Source organism: Camelina sativa, chromosome 11 (assembly GCF_000633955.1).
Source record: "Camelina sativa cultivar DH55 chromosome 11, Cs, whole genome shotgun sequence".
NCBI classification, from domain to species: domain Eukaryota; kingdom Viridiplantae; phylum Streptophyta; class Magnoliopsida; order Brassicales; family Brassicaceae; genus Camelina; species Camelina sativa.
Genome location: NC_025695.1, coordinates 4,435,780 through 4,460,966, shown reverse-complemented (window position 1 = coordinate 4,460,966; position 25,187 = coordinate 4,435,780). Strand labels below are relative to the sequence as shown.

General features: G+C 35.1%; 6 protein-coding genes and 2 pseudogenes across 6 annotated transcripts in view; 5 read left to right on the top strand and 3 right to left on the bottom strand.

The window, feature by feature from the left end:
• LOC104727619 lies at positions 3-3,972 on the top strand (annotated as a pseudogene).
• On the top strand, positions 5,056-9,469 carry LOC104727618 (probable polygalacturonase At3g15720). Its single transcript, XM_010446708.2, has 9 exons — positions 5,056-5,175; positions 7,067-7,195; positions 7,289-7,432; positions 7,722-7,892; positions 7,995-8,202; positions 8,293-8,374; positions 8,481-8,589; positions 8,696-8,818; positions 8,969-9,469. Exons 1-9 carry the CDS (start codon positions 5,056-5,058, stop codon positions 9,467-9,469), a joined length of 1,587 nt encoding a protein of 528 aa, XP_010445010.2.
• Positions 10,146-14,599, top strand: LOC104727617 (probable polygalacturonase At3g15720). The gene is made up of 9 exons (XM_010446707.2): positions 10,146-10,154; positions 10,384-10,512; positions 10,608-10,751; positions 11,024-11,194; positions 11,312-11,519; positions 11,618-11,699; positions 11,792-11,900; positions 12,006-12,116; positions 14,246-14,599. The coding sequence occupies exons 1-9, from the start codon at positions 10,146-10,148 to the stop codon at positions 14,597-14,599; spliced, it is 1,317 nt and encodes a 438-aa protein (XP_010445009.2).
• LOC104721593 (probable sugar phosphate/phosphate translocator At4g32390) lies at positions 15,711-17,281 on the top strand. The gene has a single exon (XM_010439614.2). The coding sequence runs from the start codon at positions 15,858-15,860 to the stop codon at positions 16,911-16,913; it is 1,056 nt and encodes a 351-aa protein (XP_010437916.1). The 5' UTR covers positions 15,711-15,857; the 3' UTR covers positions 16,914-17,281.
• LOC104727616 lies at positions 18,146-19,370 on the bottom strand (annotated as a pseudogene).
• Positions 18,146-20,775, bottom strand: LOC109127621. The gene is made up of 2 exons (XM_019232626.1): positions 19,039-20,775; positions 18,146-18,952 (listed from the first exon to the last, which is right to left on the bottom strand). The coding sequence occupies exon 1, from the start codon at positions 20,756-20,758 to the stop codon at positions 19,679-19,681; it is 1,080 nt and encodes a 359-aa protein (XP_019088171.1). The 5' UTR covers positions 20,759-20,775; the 3' UTR covers positions 18,146-18,952; positions 19,039-19,678.
• On the top strand, positions 22,271-24,345 carry LOC104721592 (adenine nucleotide transporter BT1, chloroplastic/mitochondrial). Its single transcript, XM_010439613.2, has 3 exons — positions 22,271-23,126; positions 23,358-23,519; positions 23,716-24,345. The coding sequence occupies exons 1-3, from the start codon at positions 22,581-22,583 to the stop codon at positions 24,187-24,189; spliced, it is 1,182 nt and encodes a 393-aa protein (XP_010437915.1). The 5' UTR covers positions 22,271-22,580; the 3' UTR covers positions 24,190-24,345.
• LOC104727615 (cellulose synthase A catalytic subunit 1 [UDP-forming]) overlaps positions 24,567-25,187 on the bottom strand; it is a gene marked incomplete in the record, with an annotated part of 13,278 nt that continues 12,657 nt past the window's right edge. Inside the window, 1 exon segment of the mRNA XM_019232625.1 lies at positions 24,567-25,187. Coding sequence (XP_019088170.1) covers positions 24,927-25,187 — 261 coding nt within the window.

Genomic DNA, 25,187 nt, shown 5'->3' with positions numbered 1-25,187 from the left:
TTACAATGATGAAGAAAACGTTGTTTTCGGTGATAATAATTGTATTATCGTACTATTTGGTATACGGAGAAGGCCGGAGGATTCTTAGCATCAAAGATTTTATAAGCGACGACACAGACGTTGATTATTCTCAAGTAAATTGTTTTCTTAAAGCCGATATATATAAGTTAAATTATTAAAAGAATTATAAAAGAAATATTATTAAACTTATACTATCATTCTTGTAAAGGCGTTTCAAAAAGCATGGAAAGAGTTATGCAAAGGCGAAGCGTCGTGTAACGGGTCAGCGTTAGTGATACAAAAGAACGAAAATTACACTTTACAATCACTACGTTTTAAAGGTCCATGCGTATCTTCTAACATCCATATTCAGGTACATACGTACTTCAAAGTTGTTAAAATTCAAGTGATTTATACGAAGATCGACACTTGCAAAAAGAAAACTTTTTTTTCTCCTAAAAAAACATGTTTATCTTAACAAGTTATTAATTAAAGATGTTTATATTAATGATTAATTAGATAGATCACTGAACGTAACGAACAAACACTTGGTGGCTCATGTAGATAAGATACGATTCACATGCATGTATAATCCTTTTTTTATTCTTTCATTTCAACAAGATTGATGGGAAAATTGAAGCGCCAGCAAAGCCGAATAATTGGGAAAACACAGAAAACAGTAAGTGTTGGTTATGTTTCAAGAATGTACAAGGTCTCGTCCTCAACGGCTCTGGTGTGCTTCACCCCCATGGGGAAGCTTGGTGGCCATCTGTTGGTCTCTCTAGACGACCCGCTGTAAGTCATTTACCAACACCTATTAACTTCTACACTTAAGTATGTTTTTCTATATCGATAACTTATTACGCTTTTGTATCTACAGACAATTAGTTTTGTGTCCTGCGCTGACATTATATATAATGGACTGACTCATATGAATAGTCCAAGGAATCACATTTCAATCTATAAGTGCAAAAATGCAACTTTATCAAATCTTAATATAAGCGCACCCGAACACAGTCCAAACACCGATGGCATCGATATTTGTACGTCACAAAAAGTTAAAATCTTAGACTCCATTATCCAAACTGGTAATCTTTTACTATTCCTTCAGTTTGAATTATATATCATATTGTGTTTAAATATGGATTAAATTTTGTAAAATATGCTAAAATTTCTCTATGTGATGTGTTTCTTATATGTTAGGTGATGACTGTGTTGCAATTATTGGTGGACATGCTGGTTCTTCCGATATCAACATTACTCGTGTGGCATGTGGTCCGGGTCACGGTATCAGGTTTTGTAGATTATATATAAACGCACATTAGACATTTGAATTCATTAATGCATCGAACTAAATTATTCTATTTTTGTCGAATCAATTATCTAACTTGCTATTGAAATTAAAATAGTTTATTGTGTCTTAACCTAAAACAAAATGCAGTATTGGGAGTTTGGGAAATTTGAGACGGATGACATAGTCCAAAACGTGACCGTAAGAAACTGCAGCTTCACGGGAACTCAAAATGGTGCAAGAATCAAAACTTGGCAAGTAAGTTTTTTACTTTTCCATTTTTTTTGTTGCTAGCAAAATATTTTATTTCTTTAATAAAATATACATCATGAATCATCCATAATTTAATAGGGAGGACAAGGGTTGGTCAAAAATATTTTGTATGAAAATATAACATTAACCGATGCTAGATTCCCCATCATCATCGATCAAAATTACACTGACTGTAGTTTAAAGGTAAATTCAAAATTTACAATCATTTTTAATCGAATATGAAGATCTATAGTCTTTAATTATTTTAATGGACTAAACAAGATGTATATCATATAGGATCGTAATGACCAGAATTCATCAAAAATTTTATTTAAAAGTTCATTTCTTATTGAATGCAAATAAATAATATATTACGAATCTTATAGGGAAATGCAGTGGGATTGAACAACGTAACATTTAGATACTTTGAAGGGACCAGCGCAAGTGAAATTGCGATAAAGCTAAACTGTGAAAGTACTGAAAGTTGTCATAACATCAGGATGGAACACATCAACATCACATCTTCATCCCCGGAAAAAAATCTCACCGCATACTGTAAATTCGCCGATGTGCGTAGTTCATTTGTCAACATCCATGTCGACTGTTATACAAATCAGGATCATCAACCTCGGGCATTGTCTCCTCTTCCATAAACTATTCTGCAGGGCCCTCTTTTTCTAAAAGATGTTTATGGAGTATATAAGAACATACTATCCTATACCGACATAATAAATGTTCATGTAACTTATTGTTAAATTTTGGATTTTGGGATTTAACAACTTTTTTTATGGTCAACAATTTAATTAGCCATTTTGAAAAACAGCTACATAATTTCTGAAATAATCGGAGTACTCATCATGTCATGATAACAATAACGATTCGTATGTATAACAAGGCGCCAACATCTCTTGTAATACATGCCAACGAAAATCTATCATACAACCACGATTATTTCAAGGTCCTTGTGTATCTCCTAATATATTCAGGTACTTTCCAAAAACAGTGTTACAATCATAGATTTTTCTTTCTTGAATTATCGATAGGTTTTAGACCTAGCTGGGTCCGTACATCTCCTTAGGTGAAGGACAAGAACCTTTTATATAGTCCTTTCCTAAATGTCACTTGAACCCAGGGGTGAATCCACCTTGATCAAGGGTGGTGCATTTTGCACTTCTTTACCATTTGCATATCTATGAAGATAGTGTTCAACAAAAAATTCCATGAAGATACTAACGAAGTAGCATCCAAAGATATTTGGTTGGTTTTTAATATATGGGACTATAAATATGTCTAATTAATAATTATTATGTGTTTGGAATACATTAGATTGCTTTCCTACAATGATGTCTTCTCCTTCCATTGTGTTTCTTTTTTATAAGATTCACTGTAATTTTGCAAAGTTTTGTATCAAAGTTAACTTGAATATTAAATTGTGTATTTCGTTTTGAGAAAAACATTTACAGTATTGGAAGTTTGGGGAGAGGTGGGGAAAATGATACCGTCGAGAATGTGAAAGTAAGACATTGTAGCTTCAATGGAACTCATAACGGGGCAAGAATCAAGACTTGGACTGTAAAACTTATTAAATAACCTCATATTTTCAAAAATACTCTTTTTTATATATTTTTATATATCATTTTTCAAAAATATCTTTTTGTGGTGTCTATTTTCAAAAATACCCCTTTTGAATATATAAAATGACTATATCCTAAACTCTAAACCTCAAATACTAAATCATAACCCTTTAAAATTATATCCTAAATATAAAATAGAGAATCCAAACCTAAAATGTAAATCTTTTTACTTTAACTAGAACTAGCAATTTACATCTTACAATTTTCGTAAACCAAATTTGTGTATAACTAATCCCACAATTGTTGACATTTTTAAAAGTAATTATGAATTGTGCTTCTTAACCTTAGTATTTTGAAACCTTTATGCATATGAAATTAGACATTCACTTTTTTTTTTTTTTGGACAACCAGACATTCACTTTTCTTAGATCTGTTTTTTGTAGAGTTATTTAATTTTTTGAATAATACATAATACACATGTTTTGAATCCTGTAGGCGGCTACTGTAAAAGTGAGCAATGTGACATTTAAATACTTCGAAGGGACATGTGCTGATGACATTGCCATAAAGCTAGATTGTGACAAAGTAGTGGGTTCTCATGATATCGTGATGGAACACATCAACATCACTTCTTCATCTACGAAGAAATTCCTAACCGCGTATTGTCAATTTGCTGATGTGATTAGTTACATTGTTTCCATTGATATCAAATGTGGTTTTGATGAAGAACCTTTGGCACCATGTAAACCTCCACCTCCAGCTAAACCTCAAGCACCCTATGCTAAGCCTCTGCCACCGAATGCTCAACCTCCAGTGCTATCTCCTCTTCCATATGTACCTTATAAACTTATTTAAATCTTTTTTATGAAGTTTCGTTCGCATATACTATGTTAAAGCATAAGACAAGATAGTCACTAGAAAATAACAAAGAATTTTGTAACACAAAGAACTATTTCAAATAAAATTATATTGATCTCAATCTGTATACAAGATTGGTATTTCTCTCGATGACGTTTCCTGTTTTCGTATACGTTTTGTATTCGTTATGTGTTTTCCCATATGATTTCAATTTGCACCCTTAAACCGTTTTGCTCCCCTTTTGGTGTTTGCATCTATATTTTGATAAATTTGTTTTCTAAACATATTTAAATATTTCTTAATAATTTTTTTTTCAAGAAATGCATAGTTTTACAAAATAATTTAATATTTTCCACATTTAGTTTTGCCGCATGTAAATAAATTTCTAAGATAAATATTATAATGTACTAGTTTAAAATTTTAAAAACCTAAATGGATAGGTTTTTAAGGTAGTGTCAAATAAATAGTAGATATATCTCTTGTGTTGAATGCATACTAGCTAAATATACACAATTACTTCATTACCATAAATGCAAAAACATTATAGTAACATTTTCAAGTTATTCAAATATATTTACTTCTTCAACCAAAATAAAGTCAAAATTATATATTAGAAATTTTCCAAGTGGTCAATGTATATTTTAATATTAATAATCTCAACTCTTAGTATATATACAATTTACAACACACATTCACATTCACAATCTTAATATTATATTTACTAGGAAAACAGTATTACCTAGCTAGATTCTTATCTTTTTTTTTTTATTTGAATAAAATGTAAAATTTATTCGAAAAAACGTTTTTACATCAAGTGCTACAAAATCTTAAGGTGTTTGTTTAAAGTGTTTAAAGTGTTTAAAGTTTAAAATAGAACAAGTAATCTACAAACAAGAACAGCTTGTGATCATGAATTAGCGTGTTGCTAACCACTTAGCCATGTAATCCAAGTGATTTCCATTAGTTGGAAGAGAGAGTAACCGGTTGCGGATAAGCCTGTCCAGACGTTTAAGAACCAGAGCAGGTAGTATCGATGGTTCCCCATGGCGGCGATTATTTCGTTCTTTCCAAAGAGTGTGGATGGATGCCTGGAAAGCATACCGCAGTAAGAACAGAGTTATCTTCTCCAAGGAAGTGTCTGTGAGAAGAGCCAAGTTTGTTGTCCAGTCTGTGGAGAACTGGTGTGCTAGGAGCTTCGAGGTGAGACCTGTCCAAACTACAGTCGAGTAGGGGCATGAGAAGAAGAGGTGGTTTCTTGTTTCCAGCGGTGCATGACACAAAGAGCATGAGATATCTACCTGCGTGTGCCAGTGTTGCATCCTATCTCCGGTTGCTAAGCGATTAAGAGTGGCTAACCAAACAATGAAGGAGAACTTTGGCGTGGCGTGAGAAAACCAGACTCCCGCCACCCACGACACCCTCTGCCTCGGGTGTCGAGTATTCCCCCAGGTTTCTTTGGTGGTGAACTTTGTCTTGAATTGACCACCTTTGCCTTTCCAGAGGACTACGTCTGCTTCTTCAACAAGTCCTCTCTGCGAATGTTTGCCAGAGCTGTCTCGAACTGATTCAGGTGTTCCACTTTGTGCGGTCGTTGGCGGTGAGAGAGAGCTTCTGCTACCATTGCATGGAGAGTGATTCCCATATCAATAGTACCCCTTGGCCTGGTAATGTCAATTAAGCATCCCAGTGGCGACCAACTATCATGCCAAAAGGAGACTGTTTCTCCATTCTTAACCTCATACCGAACCAAATTGACTGATAAAGGGCGATATTTAAGTAGCTTGCGCCACATCCAGGAACCAGAGGTAGTGTTTGCCTTAAGAGACCAAAAAGAACCTTGTTTGAGCATGTAAGTCCGAAGCCATACAACCCAGAGGGAATTTGATGCTAAAAGTCGCTAGATCAACTTTAAGCAACTCACCGTGTAAGCTTCCTTTAATGAGCGTAAACCCAAACCTCCTCCTCCTTGGGGAGACACACATCATTCCATGAAACCTTTGCTTTTTTCACATTTAAAGAAGGTCCCGACCACAAAAAAGCAGAGCACATACCATCTATCGCCTTTATACATGCACTGGGCAATCGAAAAGCAAACATCCAGAAGTTTCTCAAGCTATATATTACCGAGCTAATAAGTTGGAGCCGACCCGCGAAAGAGAGGTACCGCCCTGTCCAACTGCCAAACTTTGCTCTTATTCGTTCAATGAGTGGTGTATAGTCTGAAGTTGTCATACACTTGGTGAGGAGGGGTAGACCAAGGTAGCGGACAGGTAGAGTGCCCGATGCAAACGGAAAGGAGTGTAAGATCAGTTCTTGATCACTTGGTTTAACCCCGGCCATATAGAGAGTAGATTTTTCCAAACTAATATTCAGACCCGAAACCGCTGTAAACTCTGTAAATACCTGAAGAATACCTTCGATTGATGTTTTCATTCCATCCGTGAAGACCAATAAGTCATCAGCAAAACACAAATGGGTGAGTCTGGCGTTCTGACATTTCGGGTGATATCCTATCTTCCCCTCTGAAACCGCTTTGTCTAACTTGGCGGATAGCACTTGCATACAAATAACAAAGAGATAGGGGGATAGAGAGCAGCCTTGACGAAGCACTCGCTCACTACGAAATAGTCCAGATAACTCTCCGTTTACCTGAACCGAAAAGGAAGTTGTGGTAATGCAGAGCTCTATCCATTTAACAATCTGCGATGGGATGTGGAGTGTGTGGAGTATACTGAGCAGAAATGGCCATTGAACTGAATCAAATGCCTTTGAGATGTCTATCTTAACAGCACTACGTGGAGATATTGTATCCTTGTGATAATCTGCAACAATCTCAGAGGCCAGAAAGACATTCTCCAAAAGAAGACGATCCTTGACAAAAGCGGATTGGTTAGATGATATGAATGCCGAAAGAAGCAATTTGAGTCTGTTTGCAATGATCTTTGATATCACCTTATAAATCACATTACAACAGGAAATTGGCCTATAATCCTTCGTCTCTTTAACCTGGTGAGACAATAAGAATCTCCTTTTCCCCCATGGTTTCACTGATCCCCACGGTAAATTGCTAACTAATTTTTATTGTTACTAGGGATTTGATGTACTGCTCGCATTGCTTCTAATCACATCTTACCATTTGCAACATAGAGATAGTCGGGTTATTCTATCCATTAAAGATTTTTTATCTGATTCTGACTTTAGAAATGTTGATCATTCTCAGGTAAAAAAATCATTTTATCATATAAATTATAAATAAATATCAAACATTTTCATCTAAAAATTAAATCATTGCTAGATAATATATTCAAAATAGGCATTTCAAGCAGCATGGAGAGCGTTATGTGGAGGCAGAGGGAGAGGTCAGGGACCCTCTTTAGTAATACATGCTAGGGAAGCATATACCATACAACCACAACGGTTTGAAGGTCCTTGCGCATCTCCTCATATTCATATTCAGGTATTTAGTATAATCAAAAAGATGTTATCAGTTTCGTGTCCCAGGAATTACAAAGCCTAGCTAGAGCATATATAAAAGCGAAATTAACGTTATTTTTATAGTAACTCGATTGGTAATTGTTTTTTTTACTTGGGTTTTCTTATTTATTTGTGAGAGTGTGGTTAAAGAAATCAACCTATCATCAAAAAATTATAATTCTCATTGTTTTTAGGAACATAATTTATATATACATGACTCATGTATACGTTATATATATATATATATATATATATTTTTTTTCTTGGACAAGATTGATGGAACGATTGAAGCGCCGAAAATGGTAAAAGACTGGGGAAGCAAAAAAAGTGAGTGTTGGTTATGTTTCGAAAGGGTGACAGGTCTCATTCTCAATGGATCTGGTGTTCTCAATTCCAATGGAGAAAGCTGGTGGTCTTCTGTTGGCTCATCCTCCCGACCAGAGGTATGTTGAATCTCTATATCCAGCATGGTGATTTAAAGATATCAATCTTTGATTAAAACATTTAATATGTTTTTTTGAGGATATTATCTTTTGTCGGTGTAGGCAGTGAGATTTCATGGGTGTCAAAACATTTTATATAATGGATTAACTCAAATCAATAGTCCAAGGAATCACATATCAGTTGTTGGTTGCACCAACGCAACTTTATTAAATCTTCATTTGATCTCACCCTCAAGCAGTCCAAATACTAATGGCATTGATATCTCTGTTTCACATAATATCCAAATTCGCAGTTCATCAATCAAAACCGGTATTTTATTTTGTTCTTAGCATACGCCATGTAAAGATTGATCACGCGAAAGATTATGATTTTTTTTATGTGTGGTTTTGTATCTATTAGGTGATGATTGCATTTCAATTCTAGGTGGTTCTTATGATATCAACATAACTTATGTGACATGCGGTCCTGGTCATGGCATAAGGTTTGCATATAAATATAAATATATATATATATATATATATATATATATATTACTTTTTAAAATCAATTCTTTGATAAGTTGTTTGTTTTGTCTTGGGAAAAAACAGTATCGGAAGTCTAGGGAAAGGGGGGGCAAATGATATAGTACAAAAAGTGAATGTCAGACATTGCACCTTCACTCGAACTCAAAATGGCGCAAGAATCAAGACTTGGCCTGTAAGTTTACATTGTTATATTTGTTTTATAGAAGAATTAACATAATATACACTACGTAATATATAAGGAATATATCATATATTGGATATTAAAAATACTTTATCAGGGAGGACGTGGGTTTGTCAAAAACATTTGGTACGAAGATATTACTCTGATAAATGTTAGATCCCCCATCATCATCGATCAAAATTATTGTAACGGTGCTCGTCGGTGTCCACAACCAACACGGGTAACACTTGTAATAAAATAATGGTTCAGCCGTGGTATTTTGAAATCACATGTTAAATTTCAGGTTTATTTAATATTTGAGTTTTCAAGGCTCGAAATTTATTGAAAGCTAATAACATACATAGAACACACATGTTGTGAAATCTTTCAGGCATCTGCTTTGAAAGTGAGTGGCGTGACATATAGATACTTTAAAGGGACAAGTTTTCCCGATGTTCCTGCAGTAAAATTAGATTGTGACCAAAGAACAGTTTGTGATAACATCGTCATGGAGCACATCAATATCACTTCCTCATCTCAGAGAAGACCTCTCGCCTCGTACTGCAGATTTGCGCATGTAATTAGACGCTTTGTTTCCATTGGCATCAATTGTGGTTTTCATGTCAATCCCAAAACTCCATCAATTGCACCGTATTTTGAACCTCCCGCACTCACCGCTCAACCTCCATCACCCACACCGTATGCTATACCCTCGACACCAACTGCTCAACCTCCAGCACCAATTGCTATATCCCCGACACAACATGCTGAACCTCCAGCATTGCATACTCTATCTTCAACACCATATGCTGAACATTTTTTCAACTGTTCATTATTCACTATTCTCTCCTTTTATATACTTATTCTAATTAAAGCCTTCTTGTTAAGTTGACTAAATTTACTATATCAATGTTGTGACGATTTATGTCACTAGCTAGTACAAATTAAGTAAGACAAGTTAATTTGTCAACCAAAGGACTCGAAAGGAAATTTTAATTTTTAATACTCACCTTATTTCGTGATGTGTGAGCGTCCCAACAAAGATAAACATAAAGTTACTTTAACGGTAGCCAGTAGCATACACTAATAAGAAGATGACGATATTACTTTATAGGTTTATTAACAAAAAGAAAATATCGCAAAATGTTTTGTCAACCTTTTATTGGAATTTAGAAGCTATATATATACAAAATTATAATGAGTGTCATTTAAACTAATTAAAGATGTTATTCTTAAGGTTAGGAGGTTATGATGAATTATTCATATAAAATCTGTTTGAACCCAAAGACATGAAATTTAATATCAACATTTTGGTCAAAAGCGAACCTCCAATTATCTTGACAAGAGAGTTAATGTAAAACTCTTACAGTCTTCTCTCACCAATGACAATGTTATTAAGGAGAATAAATAGTAGATACATCCAATGTGTTGAATGCATACAACTAAGTATTGCACTGTTAATTCACTACTATAAAGGCATAAACATTATAGTAACATTTTCAATTTATTCAAAGATTCTTCAACAAAAAGAGAGTCAAAATTATATATTAAATTTTGGAAGTAGTCAAATGTATATTGTAATATTAAGACTTTCAACTCTTTATATATATACAATTAAGAATACACATTCACGTTCACAATCTTAATATTATATTTACTAGGATCAATATTGTTACCTAGATTCTTATTATTTAATACTAAAATGGTGAGACAATAAGATTCCCTTTTTAGTTTATATTTTTTCCCCATAGTTTCACTTTTGCTTAAGCATGTATAGTAAATTACTAACATTTTTATTGTTACTAGGGCTTTAAGATACTACTCTTAGTGATTCTAATCGCATCGTATCATTTGCAACAAGGAGATAGTCATGTGATTCTATCCATTAAAGATTTTTTCAATGATTCTCACTCTACAAATGTTGATCACTCTAAGGTAACAATTCATTTTCTTTCATCAAAATTACTAATGAATATAAAATATGTACCATTAAAATATTAAATCATCGCTTGATAATATATTCGGATTAGGCATTTCAAGATGCGTGGAAAGCGTTATGTGGAGGCAGTGGGAGAGGTCGGGAACTCTCTTTAATCATACATGCTAGGGAAACATATACCATACAACCACAATTGTTTGAAGGTCCTTGTGTATCTCCACATATTCATATTCAGGTATTTAGTATAATCAAAAAGATGTTATCAGTTTTGTGTCTAATATATTAAAAGGCCGAGCTGAACCATAGAAACGAAATTGAAATTATTTTTATAATAACTTGATTTGTAAATTTTTGGTGCTCGGGATTCCTTATTTATTAGTGAGAGTGTGGTTAAATAATTCATCATATCATCAAAGTTTTACACATCTCATTGTGTTGGAAACATAATTTATATATACATATCTCATGTATACATAATATTCTCTTTCTTTTTTCTCTTTTGAGAAGATTGATGGAACGATTGAAGCGCCGAGAATGGTAAAAGACTGGGGAAGTAAAAAAACAGAGTGTTGGTTATGTTTCGGAAGGGTGACAGGTCTCGTTCTCAATGGATCTGGTGTTCTCAATTCCCATGGGGAAAGCTGGTGGTCTTCTGTTGGCGTATCCTCCCGACCAGCGGTATGTTAAATCTATATTCAACATGTTGATTTGAAGATATGCATTATTTAACATTTAATTTGTTCGTTTTAAGGAGTTCAAGATTAGTAGTATGAGTTTTATCTTTTGTTTGTGCAGGCAGTGAGATTTTCTGGGTGCCAAAACATTTTATATAAAGGATTAACTCAAATCAATAGTCCAAAGAATCACATATCAATTACTAGTTGCACCAACACAACTTTATCAAATATTCATTTGATTGCACCTTTAACCAGTCCAAATACTGATGGTATTGATATCTCTAGCTCACACAATATCCAAATTCTCAGTTCATCAATCAAAACCGGTACGTATTACTATTATTTCTTAGCTACTAAAAATTTAGATTATACCATATACAGATTAATCACGCAAATTTTTTGTGTGTGGTTTGTATTCTGTTAGGTGATGATTGTATTGCAATTCAAGGTGGTTCATACGATATCAACATAACTTCTGTGACATGTGGTCCGGGTCACGGCATAAGGTTAACACGTATAAAATTTTACATATATTTTTACATTTTCATGCAAACTCAATTTCTGGTAATTTGTGGGGATTTATCTTTGAAAAAAACAGTATCGGAAGTCTGGGGAAAGGAGGAACAAGTGACATAGTACAAAACGTGAATGTAAGACATTGTACCTTCACTGGAACTCAAAATGGTGCAAGAATCAAGACATGGCTTGTAAGTTTGGATTATTTTATTTGTTTTAGAAGAATTAACATATTTATATACTCTACGTAATATAAAACATATATCATATATTGAATGTTATAAATACCTTATCAGGGAGGACAAGGATCTGTTAAAAATATTTTGTACGAAGATATTACTATGATAAATGCCAGATTCCCCATCATCATCGATCAACATTATGACGGTCGGAAACAATCAGTAGGGGTAATTATACTCTTACCTTTACAGTGGTATTTATATATATATTACATACACACAAAAAAGAAGTGATCTTTATATTTAGTAGGTTTTGAATCCACGCTACACATGAGTTTATTTGATATATTTTGATAAAAATTATATATGATTGATTACAGTAATAAAATATTATCTCATAAAAAAAATTAAAATTAGTATTAAGAAAAAATAAATAAATTTCAGATACACAATTTTTTAAAATATAAAAATCAGTTGTGTTATAAAATCAAATCTGATAAAAAAATCATAAATTTAACTTGACGTCCAGGCGAGGCAAATCAAATGATGACCTCACATATCTTAAACCATTTTCTTTGATCACCAGAAAAACGAAACAATTTTATAATCATGAATTTAACTCGTTTTCATATTTAATTGATCGCTGCCACCTATGTTTTCGTGTTTTTCTATTCAATGTTTCTTATTCTTCATATTCTTTCTTGTCATTTTCATTGTCAAATTTTGTGTTAATTATCATCGTAACTTTTACCGTTTGGTTATTCGTTATACTCTTTTTATTCTTCACATTCTTCCACTGAAAAACCTTTTTTTAGACTACCACACAACTTATTAACCCATCAAACTCCAAAAACAAAATCATTTATTTTCTCATAAAATTTATGAAATTCATGATTACCAGCATAGTCAACACATGCACCCAATTATTGACAATTTTATCTATATACTTATTTGGTTTTAGATCCACGCATTTAGAAACTTCTCAAACCAAAATCCTTACTTGGTTTATAATATTTTAAAAACATAAGAAAATATACTAATAATTATTTATTTAATATGAATCATATGATATATAGAAATATGAGTACACTATAAGAACATATTAATTATAAATAAATAATATCAATTATATTATATCATCAAATAATATAAACCATATCATATTATGAAATAACTGTAACCGTATATAACAGTAACTGCTTGAACCGTAACCGTATTTAAACGTAACCGTATTTAAACGTAACCGTTTAACCGTTTGTTAAACGGTGTTGGTTAAGGTTACAAAAATTTCTAACCATAACCGATGGTTAATAAACCTTAACCTTGACAACCGTAACCCTGGTCATGCCTATGTATAGCTAATAAAACATGTGTGTTTGTCGTCCATCTTTCTTCTTTAAACCTCAAAATTTGACTCAAACATCAAATTAAGGGTCTTGCGATGTCAATCCTTCTTCCTTAGATCCAAAAATAAAAAATTAATGAAAAAATATCAACTCATCTATAAAATCATACACACAAATATGTTTTACAGCTCATAAGAAATAAAAAGCACAAATGTAGATCAATAAGATAATTTATGTTGTGCATCAATATTTATAATATTTTAAACTTTTAAAATTAAAAACTTATAATATTTAAAAACTTTTTAAAAGCTAAGAACCTTTAAAGTTTCAATATTTATAATATTTAAATTTTAAAATTTTTGAATACTATAATATTTTTTTGAAACTGTTTAAAGTTTTAATTTGATCAAATAAAAAACCAGATCAAACCAAATAAAACTTTTAAACTTGGACGCCTGATAAATCAAGCTTTCCTGCTCATTCGTTGTTGGAAGCATATTAATCTTATTTATACTGGTTCTGAACTATTGTCTAAAAAATTTCTAACTGATGTGGGATATTGTGCTTAGTTCTTTGATTTCCATAAATTTAAAATTTTTCTTTTTCTAAAAAATTCTGTAAATTTTAAAAAATGTTAATGAATGACATGTCAAATCATGATAGGTTGTTTAAAATAATTCTTAATATAGAAAATTCTAGAAATTGTATAAAATGTTAATAAGTGATATGTCAAATTCTATGTAGACGACCTTAGGAACTTATAGCTCCTACTTTTTATTAGTATAGATTTAAATTGAATATGGTAAGTAAAAAATTTAATCTATATATTAAATATTGAATGAATGTAATATAACTGAAATAATGTTCAACTAACCTTGGTATATTGAAATTTCCACATGACAAATCTCACGTTTTTTTTAATATCTAAGGCTCGGAATTTATTGCAAGCTATATAATTTATTGCAAGCTATATAATGTAAAATAATTCATACATGATGTGAAATTTTTCAGGCAACGGCGGTGAAAGTGAGTGGCGTGACATATAAATACTTTAAAGGGACAGTTGTTGCCGATGTTGCTGCAATAAAACTAGATTGTGACCAAAAATCAGGTTGTGATAACATTGTCATGGATAACATCAACATCACTTCTTCATCTCCAAGAACGCCTCTCACCTCGTATTGCAAATTTGCGCATGTAATTAGTCGCTTTGTCTCCATTCCCATCAAATGTGATTATCATGTCAATGTGCAACCTCCATCAGCCAAACCATATGCTGAACCTCCGGCACCGATTGCTATATCCGCGACACCATATGCTGAACTTCCGACTGCTCTAAATCTGACACCGCATGACACTGCATGATGAACCTGCACCACCAACTACTCAAGTTCCATTGTTCTTTCATTTTCTATACATATTCTAAAGCCTTCTTGTTAAGTTTGGTTTATATCTATAGATTTACTATTTTTAAGTTTGTGACGAGTTTTAATTTTCAAAATTCATCTTATTTCGTGATGTGTCTAAGGTTATGGTTTAGGCCAGAGAATAATCAATAATCAATATAATAACCGTTTAAGTTAAAATACATTTACTTTAATGCCAACATTTATGTCAAAAATGAACCACCAATTGTCGTGTAATTCTCGCAGGATTTTCTCTCACCAATGACAATGTTATTGTGAAGAATAACTTTTGTCATTTCTGTGTTTCATAAGTTTTTTTTTTACCTCCAAACTATTGGATATTTCATAATTTTTTTTTGTTAGTAGTCTTTGTTAGCTTTTTCTTTCATTTGTCAAATAAGATCTTCAGTTATCTGTTTTCACTTTTCATCAATAACATAAATTGTCAAAAAAAAAAATACACTTTTACACCTAACAGTTTAGAGATGATGTTAATGTGAGGAGAGACTAGGAAACTATACGCGAATAATTAGGCGAGATGTTTGGGAGAAAAAATATACTCAATGGTTATCACCCTAGTAATAACTTTTAGAGATAATGTTTGACTAATGGGGATTAATTGTTAAAGTAACTCTCAATATATATGTACAACACCATTGAGTCATTGTGTCATTGACTAGTAAGTAATACAGTAAACTAATTAAAGCACATCATATCCACCAATGACTGAATTTAAAAGAATTAAATAGGAGAGAAAATGATAGTAGATTTTAGAGTATTTGACAAATTTTATCAAAATCACACATTTTTTCCTTTTGATTTCTATTAGATTCTAATCAAATCATATTATCATTAAAACAATCAATAATATTGAATAACACTACAATTTATTAAATTCCTAAAACCAATATATATATATATATATTTGTCAATAAATTCTTTTAAATTAAATACAATAGAATTATAATTTCTTTCGTAATCAATATAAAACCCTCTGTTCAATAAAAACCCTCTCTTAGGTAGCCAATTAGGCATAAGCAATAAGCATAGTCATGCCTAACCATTTGGTCATAGGTAGCCAACTTCGCTTACCATTTAGTCAGACCCAAACCAAACCCATTAATATTGACTGTAAAGACTCTCTTCTTAAAACACTGAGAGCCACTTTTTTGCTATCCTGCGCATCACCCCTTCCTCCTCCGTCTTCTTCCGGCACCATGGGAAAAGGCGGTGCGCTAAGCGATGGAGTCATCAAGAAGATCATCCTCTCCTACACCTACGTGTCGATCTGGATCTTCCTCAGCTTCTCCGTCATCGTCTACAACAAATACATCCTCGACAAGAAGATGTACAACTGGCCATTCCCTATCACGCTCACCATGATCCACATGGCGTTTTGCTCTTCCCTCGCCGTCGTAGTCATCAAAGTCTTCAAAGTCGTTGAGCCAGTTAAAAAAATGACGCGAGAGACTTACATCAGATCTGTTGTACCCATCGGTGCTTTGTACTCTCTCTCTCTCTGGCTCTCCAATTCAGCTTACATCTACCTCTCCGTCTCCTTCATTCAGATGCTCAAAGCTCTGATGCCTGTCGCCGTTTACTCAATCGGGGTACTCTTAAAGAAAGAATCTTTCAAATCGGAGACGATGACTAACATGCTCTCCATCTCTTTCGGTGTCGCCATTGCTGCTTACGGCGAGGCTAAGTTCGATACGTGGGGAGTGATGCTTCAGCTTGGTGCTGTAGCTGTTGAGGCAACGAGGTTGGTTCTGATCCAGATCTTGCTTAGTTCTAAAGATATCAAACTTAATCCAGTCACTTCTCTGTACTACGTTGCTCCTTGTTGTTTGGTGTTCCTGTTTTTCCCATGGATCTTCGTTGAGCTCCCTGTTCTCAGAGAAACGTCGAGCTTCCACTTCGATTTCGTGATTTTTGGGACTAACTCTGTGTGTGCGTTTGCTTTGAACCTTGCTGTGTTCCTTTTGGTTGGGAAGACCTCTGCTTTGACAATGAATGTTGCTGGTGTGGTTAAAGATTGGCTTTTGATTGCTTTCTCTTGGTCTGTGATTAAAGATACTGTCACTCCTATCAATCTGTTTGGCTACGGGCTTGCCTTCTTGGGTGTTGCCTATTACAATCACTGCAAGTTGCAGGCTGCCAAAGCTGAGGATGCTCTGAAGAAGGTTCAGCAAAGTGATGAAGAAGCTGCTGGGAAGCTTTTGGAAGAGAGGGAAAGTGAAGGTGCTGCTAAACGGAATGAAACTGAAGATTGATTTGATTGATGAGAATGGATGAATGAATGAATGATGATCATAGGATTGTGAGTTTGAAGAATGTGTGGGATTCTGTGGAACTAGTGCTCAAGGGTTAGGATGATTTTTTTGGTAGCTTTGGAGGGAATTTTTCAGCAGGATTTTGCGCATCTCTTTTGGTTCACTGTTTTTGCGTTAGGTATGATCATCTTCGTCTTTGCCATTCTCTGTTTTATGAGTTATAGTTGTTTTAAGTTATGTGCTAATTATTATAATTACAGAGTGGATTTTAGTGGTTATTACATCTTTGTGATGCTTCACAATGTACCACCCGGATCTTGTATTCTATGGAGTTGTTTCTTATAAATCTCTATGGTCGATTTGATAAATTTTGGATGTCAAAAGCTAAGCTATAAATGTGTTTGAACCACAGTCCACAAATGAGATTTGAGGCTTACAACAAGTGGAATCAAACTATTATACAAGATGCCAATTCTTCGAGATGGATAGTTAACTTGATCGTTAGTCAGTTGATTTAACCATATTCCTAGTCATGAGTTGTTTAAAATTATACAGTTTTCGGTATGGTTTTCACTTGGTTTTGGGTTCTCGGTTTAAATCAACTTTGATTAGCATGCATTTGGTTATGTAACAAAATATACCAGTTTAAGCTTTCGAAGCTAATTTGAAATTGTACACAACAAAATTAAATCGAATAATTTAGCTTTGGTTAAGGTTTTGTTCACATGTGAAAACTGGAAAACCTTGCACGCTTCTTCCACGGCTCTCACATATTCTTCTCGGCAATTATTTCGTGGGTTTTGCATTCCCAGGTTTTATAGATTACAAACAATATGAAATATTATGAATATCATAACAATATCTATAAAATAAGAATTAACTTTTTTTTTTTTACCTGATTTTATATATTACACTACAGCATCAACCATCAGTGGTGAAAACCATGTTGATGAGTCAACGTTTTTACAACACAACTAAAAACAGAGCAACATTAGATTACAAAGCTGGGATGATGGGGAGATAAGCGCAACGCCATATCATGCACAACAAGACCAAAATTGCAATGAAGATCATTGGCTTTGGCCTTAAAGGATTTAACATAAACTTTAGATGTGAAAGTATTGTACTTATCACCCCATCACTATCAAAAAGATTGCAGTTAAAGGTCTTCAGGAATTTTTTCAACGAACTTTCTTTGTCATCTGTTCAGCATACCATAACACCACAAGGTGTACCAAAAGTATCCACTTTCTTGATCTGAAAAGTGAGTTTATTACCTAATTCAAACTAAAAGTTTAAACCAAAAGGTGAAATCTCAGAGACAAAGAAATTGATTCTTCTCTGAGATTCGTTTGTTGATCAGTTATCATGGAGATTCATGTTCAGTCGGATAAAACCTTATTCCAGGATCTTTTCGACGTTGGCGAGTGTTTCTCTCATTTTCTACCTGAACTTGCTTTCCATTCCTACGCTTAGAACACTCTCCCCTTTCAATTTTAGCATTTTCTTTCTCTTTGGTATCTTCTCTCGCCATTGAGGAGACTCCACGAAAGTCTGAGCTTGAAGAAAGACGAGTTCCAAGCGGATAAGCAGCTAAGAACTCCTCCATGTTTGGGCTTGGAGCAGCATGTCTTGGTGGTTGCGAGATAGGAGAGTAAGAGGAAATCTCAGAGCTTGGAGAAGAGTGCTTCTCGTCCAGAAAGCTGTAAATGTTGGAACCCTCACCTTCTTCAAAAACAGGGGTTACTGGAACATTGAGGAAGTCCTCTTGATAAACCGGTGGACAAGATATGGGCAGTGGGAGGAATCATGGATAATGCGAGAACAGTTAGTACAAATCCGCTTAAGTTTTTCATACTCAAAACCTAGCAAGGCTCCTTCTCCTGATTCAAAGCGGACTCTTCTAAAAGAACGCAGACGATCTGTGATTCCTATTGCTATCTTGACTCTTATGAAGGAGATCTGCGAAGTAGTCTCTTCATTGAAATCTAGCTCAACAAACTCTCCAAGAGTTTTGGCAACAAACTTAACTGTTTCTCCTGAAATATAAGGCAGAGGTATACCTTGTATTTAGACCCAGAGATCAATACTAGTGAGAAAATCAAGCTCAGGAAAGTCTTCCCACCTTTGCAAAGCAACAAACCAGTTGTCAACCACCCAAGGTCCCTTTCTTAGAACTGCAAAAAGATCCACCTCTGACCGAAATAAAAACTGGACATAGCTATCATCTAAAACACGTCCATGAACCCGCGAAGCTATACCCCAAAGGTGGGGTAGGGAGAAGATCACACGTCTTAGGTCTTGCTCTCTATTGTTAAGAGGTCTCCCAATCAAGCTAACACGGTTTCTAGCTAATACTCCAGCATAAGTGACATGAGAGATAAATAGTTCTGGATCATCTCGTCCCAAATCCATATATTGCAGGGAGTTCCACAGCTCGTCAGACATAATAAAAGGAAGGAAAGGGAAGGAAAGGAAAAGAAAAGGCTTAATAGAAGTATACGGAAAACTAAGAAGTTAATATATAAGAAGGAAGAGGTTGGAAAAGATTATATAATAGTAAACTTAGAGACGAAAAGATACGGCTCAAAAAGTCAAAGCAGACAAAAAGGAGGGTAAACCAAGGTAAGAGATGATTATCAAAATAATCACCGCTTAGGAATGAGGATTTTTTGTTTTTGTTTTTTATGAAAGGACAAAACATTCACACTAGATAAAACCTTAAAAAGTTATATATATAGAAAACGACGAGAAAGGGATACCGGTTACTGTATATTGCTTGACATCAAGTTGCAGTCCTGTAACAAGCTCTGTTCATGGTCAAAAAGACCAATTAGCCAAGTAGGAGCTCCCCGAGCCACATAAGAAGATATCTGAAGGTCTGAAGTAACACTTTGTGCAACTAATAAGGCTCCATTGTTGCAGTCTGTCAGTTCAAAGAACAGAAACCAGTTTGGTTTATTCTTCGCAACCATAATGAGTGGAGAGATATAAGGAATTAGTGCTGGCCATTGACTAGGATTGTGCATAGCTTTGATAATATCCATAGTAGATGCACAAAAAGTCACATTCTCCAAATGCAAATTTGCCATACTTTCCAATGCCCATTCCCAACTCTTGAGTTTGGCATCAAAAGTCGAAACAACAGATGAATAAGATCCTCGGCTATGAAGTATAACTTTACCATTATGATCTCTTATCACCCACGAAGCACCCGATAAACACAGCCTTTTGGACCAAGAAAAACCAATGTTACATTTTACTTCCCCCTGAGCATGCAGATACCATTTCTCTTGCAACGGTAACAAGGTTTGCTTATGAGAAATATCTTGACTATGCACTGCAGACCATTCTCTAGTGACATCTAAAGCTTTTTGCACAACTACATCCGAAGATAGGGCAAAACCTTCAAAGAGAAGGCTGTTCCTAGTTTTCCATAAGTGCCAAAGAATCCAAGCAAATGCGGACTTAAGCTCATCAATATTATTCCCCATTTGTTTTAAGCTAAAAAGATGGTACATGTTTTCAAAGATCGAATTACCAAAGCCCAAAAACGGAGATGGAATGTTTGATAACGCCCAAACTTGTCTTGCAAAGGGACAGAGGAATAAGATGTGATTAATTGACTCCATCTCTGCATTACAGAACATACAACCATCAAAATTTCTTATTGCTCTTGTTTGCAGTCTTTCAGTCACAACAAGGGAACCATGAAGAGCTTTCCAACGGAAGATTTGAATTTTAGGAGCAGTTTTCACCTTCCAGCAGGCTTTAAAGATTGGATTCAAAGAGGGTTGAGTTTCTGCATCAAACAGAGCATCTTTCTTCTGCTTTCTAAACATCATATCATACCCAGATTTGACTGAGTAGACGCCATTTCTTGTTCCACCCCAGCAAAAAGAATCTTCAAAACCTATTCTAGGCTTTATAGCTTTAATTCGATTAACCTCTGAGTGATGATACAGTGAACGTAAGAGATAATCGTTCCGAACCCCAGTGTTTCAGTTGAAAAGATCAGCAACTCTAAGCTTAATGTTCATTAAAGAGTGTAAGCCAATAGGTCTAGTCGGTCTATTATCAAACAACCAATTGTCAACCCAGACCAACGTGTTTTTACCATTACCAATAACGCTTTTCAGTCATGTGGTAAGTAAATCTTGACCAAAGAGAATACTTCTCCAACCATAAGAAGGATTTCTACCTTTTGTTGCATTTAAAAATTCACCAGTCGCATAATACCTACTTTTGACAAATCTTGAGAAAAGACAGTCTGTATCATATAGGAGCCTCCAAGCTTGTTTAGGCAAAATCCTGTTATAATTTCATTGGCATAGCTTGATTGAAAATTTCCAAATCCTTGAAACCAAAACCACCAGCTGATTTAGGCAAAATCATCTTCTCATAGCTTGGCCAATGAATTTTCTTCTTATCTTGAGAGTTACTCCACCAATAGTCCATCATTACATAAATCAGTTTCTTAATGATGCCCTTAAGAAGCTTATAACAGGACATTGCATAGACTGGAAAAGCCATAACAATAGATTTTAGAAGAACTTCTTTACCTCCTTGTGATAGATTCTTGGCATACCAACCAGTTAACTTAGATTGAAGTCGATCCTTTATGAACTCCAACAGTTGTTGTTTCGATCCACTCATACATTCAGGAAGGCCTAGATATTTTCCGGTTTCACCCTCTAAACTAATCCCCAGTTTCTCTTTTATCCAGTTTCCATCAAGATTGTTTGATTTAGTCCCAAAACTAATAGCTGACTTTTCCTTATTAATCTTTTGACCAGACATCCATTTATACTTCTGTAAGCAGTTCTTCATCTCTGCACACTGTAATCTATTTGCTTTGCAGATAAATAGACTATCATCAGCAAACAAAAGATGATTAATTTCTGGACCAGAGTGGTGAAATTGAATACTAGTGATACGATCTCCCTTTGCAGCTTGATTGAAAAGATGTATCAAAGCTTCAGTGTATAACACAAAAAGGAAAGGGAAAGAGGATCTCCCTGTCTAATTCCTCTTTCAGGTTTGATTAATCCTATTGGTTTTCCATTCACTATCACTGAGTAACTAACAGATGAGACACATCCCATAATCCATAGAATCCACCGATCCTGAAAACCGAGAGCTTGAAGCATAAACTCTTGAGAAATAGTTGGATGCGTGTATAGACTGTGAGCAATTTCATGAACTATGAAGATATTGTCGGATATCAATCTTTCTAACACAAACACAGCTTGAGTTGGAGAGACTATGGTTGGTAAATGCTTTTTCAGTCTATCGACAAGGATCTTTGAAATAAGAATTAACTTATAGTATTAAAAAAGAACAAATAAGAAAATTATCTGAAAAAAGAAACCTAACCGCAGTCTCCGTCCCACCCACTGACTCATCATCTTACCTACCCACCCAGCTCAAAAAGAGCAACCAAATAACAAGAAACTGGTTTAAACCCTAAAATCTCAGCGAAAGAGACGACCCATTGACCGAGTCTGAGAGAGACATAACAGTAACAGATTCGAATCTCTCTCTCTCTCTCTCAGTCTCGGCTTCTACACACGAACTCTCATCACACCCATCTTCGAAATTTCCACTTTTTCCAACAAAGTATCTTCCTTTTCTACGGTTTAGTTTAATCACTAATTGGGTGAGGGTATGGGGAAAACCGGAATCCAGTTGTTCGACGATTCAAGGAATGGGTTTTTCTCAGTTTCCGATTTAGGATTCGATTCGAGCCTTAACAGCTGCTCAAATCACCTCCCAATTGGTGGGTTATTCGCTAGCGTTAACCAAACTAATCCGTTCGCATCCCTCTCGTCTACGGATCCTTCTAACAGAGTCAACAGCTTCTCTACCCAGCTCAATGATCTCTACACCAAGTATATGCCGGGGAAAGAGGAGGAGGAGGTGGAAGTAGTTAATGGTGAGAAGAGGACGAAGAAGAAGAAAGGTGGGCTGAAACTGAAGATAAAGATCGCTAATCCTTCGTTGCGGCGGCTATTGAGCGGAGCCGTGGCTGGAGCTGTATCGAGAACTGTGGTTGCGCCGTTGGAGACAATCAGGACGCATCTAATGGTGGGGAGTGGTGGAAACTCGAGCTCTGAAGTGTTTGGTGAAATCATGAAGCATGAAGGTTGGACTGGTCTCTTCAGAGGCAACTTGGTCAATGTCATTCGTGTCGCACCTGCTCGAGCCGTCGAGGTACCCAAATTTCATTATCAAACCATTATATATATATATATATATGTCTCTTTGTTTAGGAATTGAGATGTATAGATTGAGCAAGTTTCTTACTTTTTATATCTGGTTGACTTCTTTTATCTGTGAAAAGTCTTGTGTTGGTTGAAACTGAACTTTCATTATTAATGATTTTTGAGAAAAAAAAAAAAAAACTGAACTTTTCCAATGTATTTGCAATTCTTGTATGTGCAGCTTTTTGTATTCGAGACTGTGAACAAGAAATTGTCACCGGAACATGGTGAGGAATCGAAAATCCCAATTCCAGCTTCATTACTCGCCGGTGCTTGTGCTGGAGTTAGCCAAACTCTCTTGACATACCCTCTCGAACTAGTCAAGACTCGTCTTACAATTCAGGTTTGCTCCTCACAACGTCTATATATGAACTAATGATTCACTAAACCGTGTTACGTGAGAGATAGTTAAGGCTAATCTCACTTCCGTATGTGAAGGATCATAGAGCATGTAAAGTTCGTTTTGACAAGAATTCACTCAGATAGTTCGCAGTGTATACAGTTATTGCTGAGTAATGGGTCGTCCAAATTTTTTGCAGAGAGGAGTTTACAAGGGGATTCTTGATGCATTTGTTAAAATCATACGCGAGGAAGGACCCACAGAACTCTACAGGGGTCTTGCTCCTAGCCTTATTGGAGTTGTTCCATATGCAGCTACAAATTACTTTGCATATGATTCCTTAAGAAAAGCATACCGGAGTTTTTCAAAGCAGGAGAAGATTGGAAACATTGAGACTCTTTTGATAGGTTCTTTAGCGGGTGCACTATCGAGCACTGCGACTTTCCCTCTTGAAGTGGCCCGGAAGCATATGCAGGTGGGAGCAGTTAGCGGGAGAGTTGTTTACAAGAACATGTTGCACGCTCTGGTGACCATACTTGAGCATGAAGGTATTCTCGGTTGGTACAAAGGGCTTGGACCAAGTTGCTTGAAGTTGGTTCCTGCTGCTGGAATCTCTTTTATGTGTTATGAAGCTTGCAAGAAGATACTTGTCGAGCAGAACCAAGAAGCCTGATTTTGGAAATTATATGGACTCGCATGGCAAACTTTAGGGGGTTGATCAGAGAAACACATTGTGGATACTAATTGGGTTCATAGTTTTAAATTTATACCACTTGAGATTTCAAAAACTAATGTTGAGGGGATTATAAAGATGCATTCTTTGCTCTTATGTTTTGGATTCTTGATTGATCTGATTCTGTTTCAATTAAGCTAATAAGAGTTTACACAAAAACTTGATTATCCCTCAGACAAACAGAACTTGCTCTAGTTCTCCTATGAAGCAACTATCAGTTCATCTTGCAGACTTCTCTAGTACAATCTCAGTGTAGTAAATTACATTATCTAACATATAAACTCCTGAAAAGAACCTTTTGTATTGAAGTAAAAAGCTTAGCATACAAACTCCCAATATTTTAGACAAATAAAACTCCAATTCCATTGGGACAACAGCAAAGCTCCAACATTACAGAAGTGTGAGTCTAACAAGCTTTAAATAAAATAAATATAACAAAGAATAACGAACTTTTGTAGACTATGTATCATTTGGTTTTCCACATCTTTTTTCCCCACTGCGAAAGTTATAAATCATCACAACAGTGTCGGAACAATTCTACAACTCTCTGGCTATTCAGATAAAGCTAAACTTAGACATGGAATCACCACAACAGCCTGGTTCACTGGGTTTTGGGTTTTTGAAATGTTCCATTGCACGTTTTCGATATATGCACACACACGTATATAAATAAGGGTCTAAAAGACACCTCCTTTGCCGTTGAAGTTGTTGGCATTGGGATTGGCGTCGACAAAGGGATTGATCCTGACCCAAAGCAACGAGAAAATGGAGGCAAGAAGAACAGACCAGACAATGACGATGGTTGGTGTTCGGTTCTGTCTTCCCAACAGACCTTTCAAGAAAGGGTAGAGATGGGCAATAACCCATAAGGCGAAGAAGAGCTTCCCGAAAAGAGGACCCCACGATTGGTACCCGCTGTTTACAGCATAAGAGACACC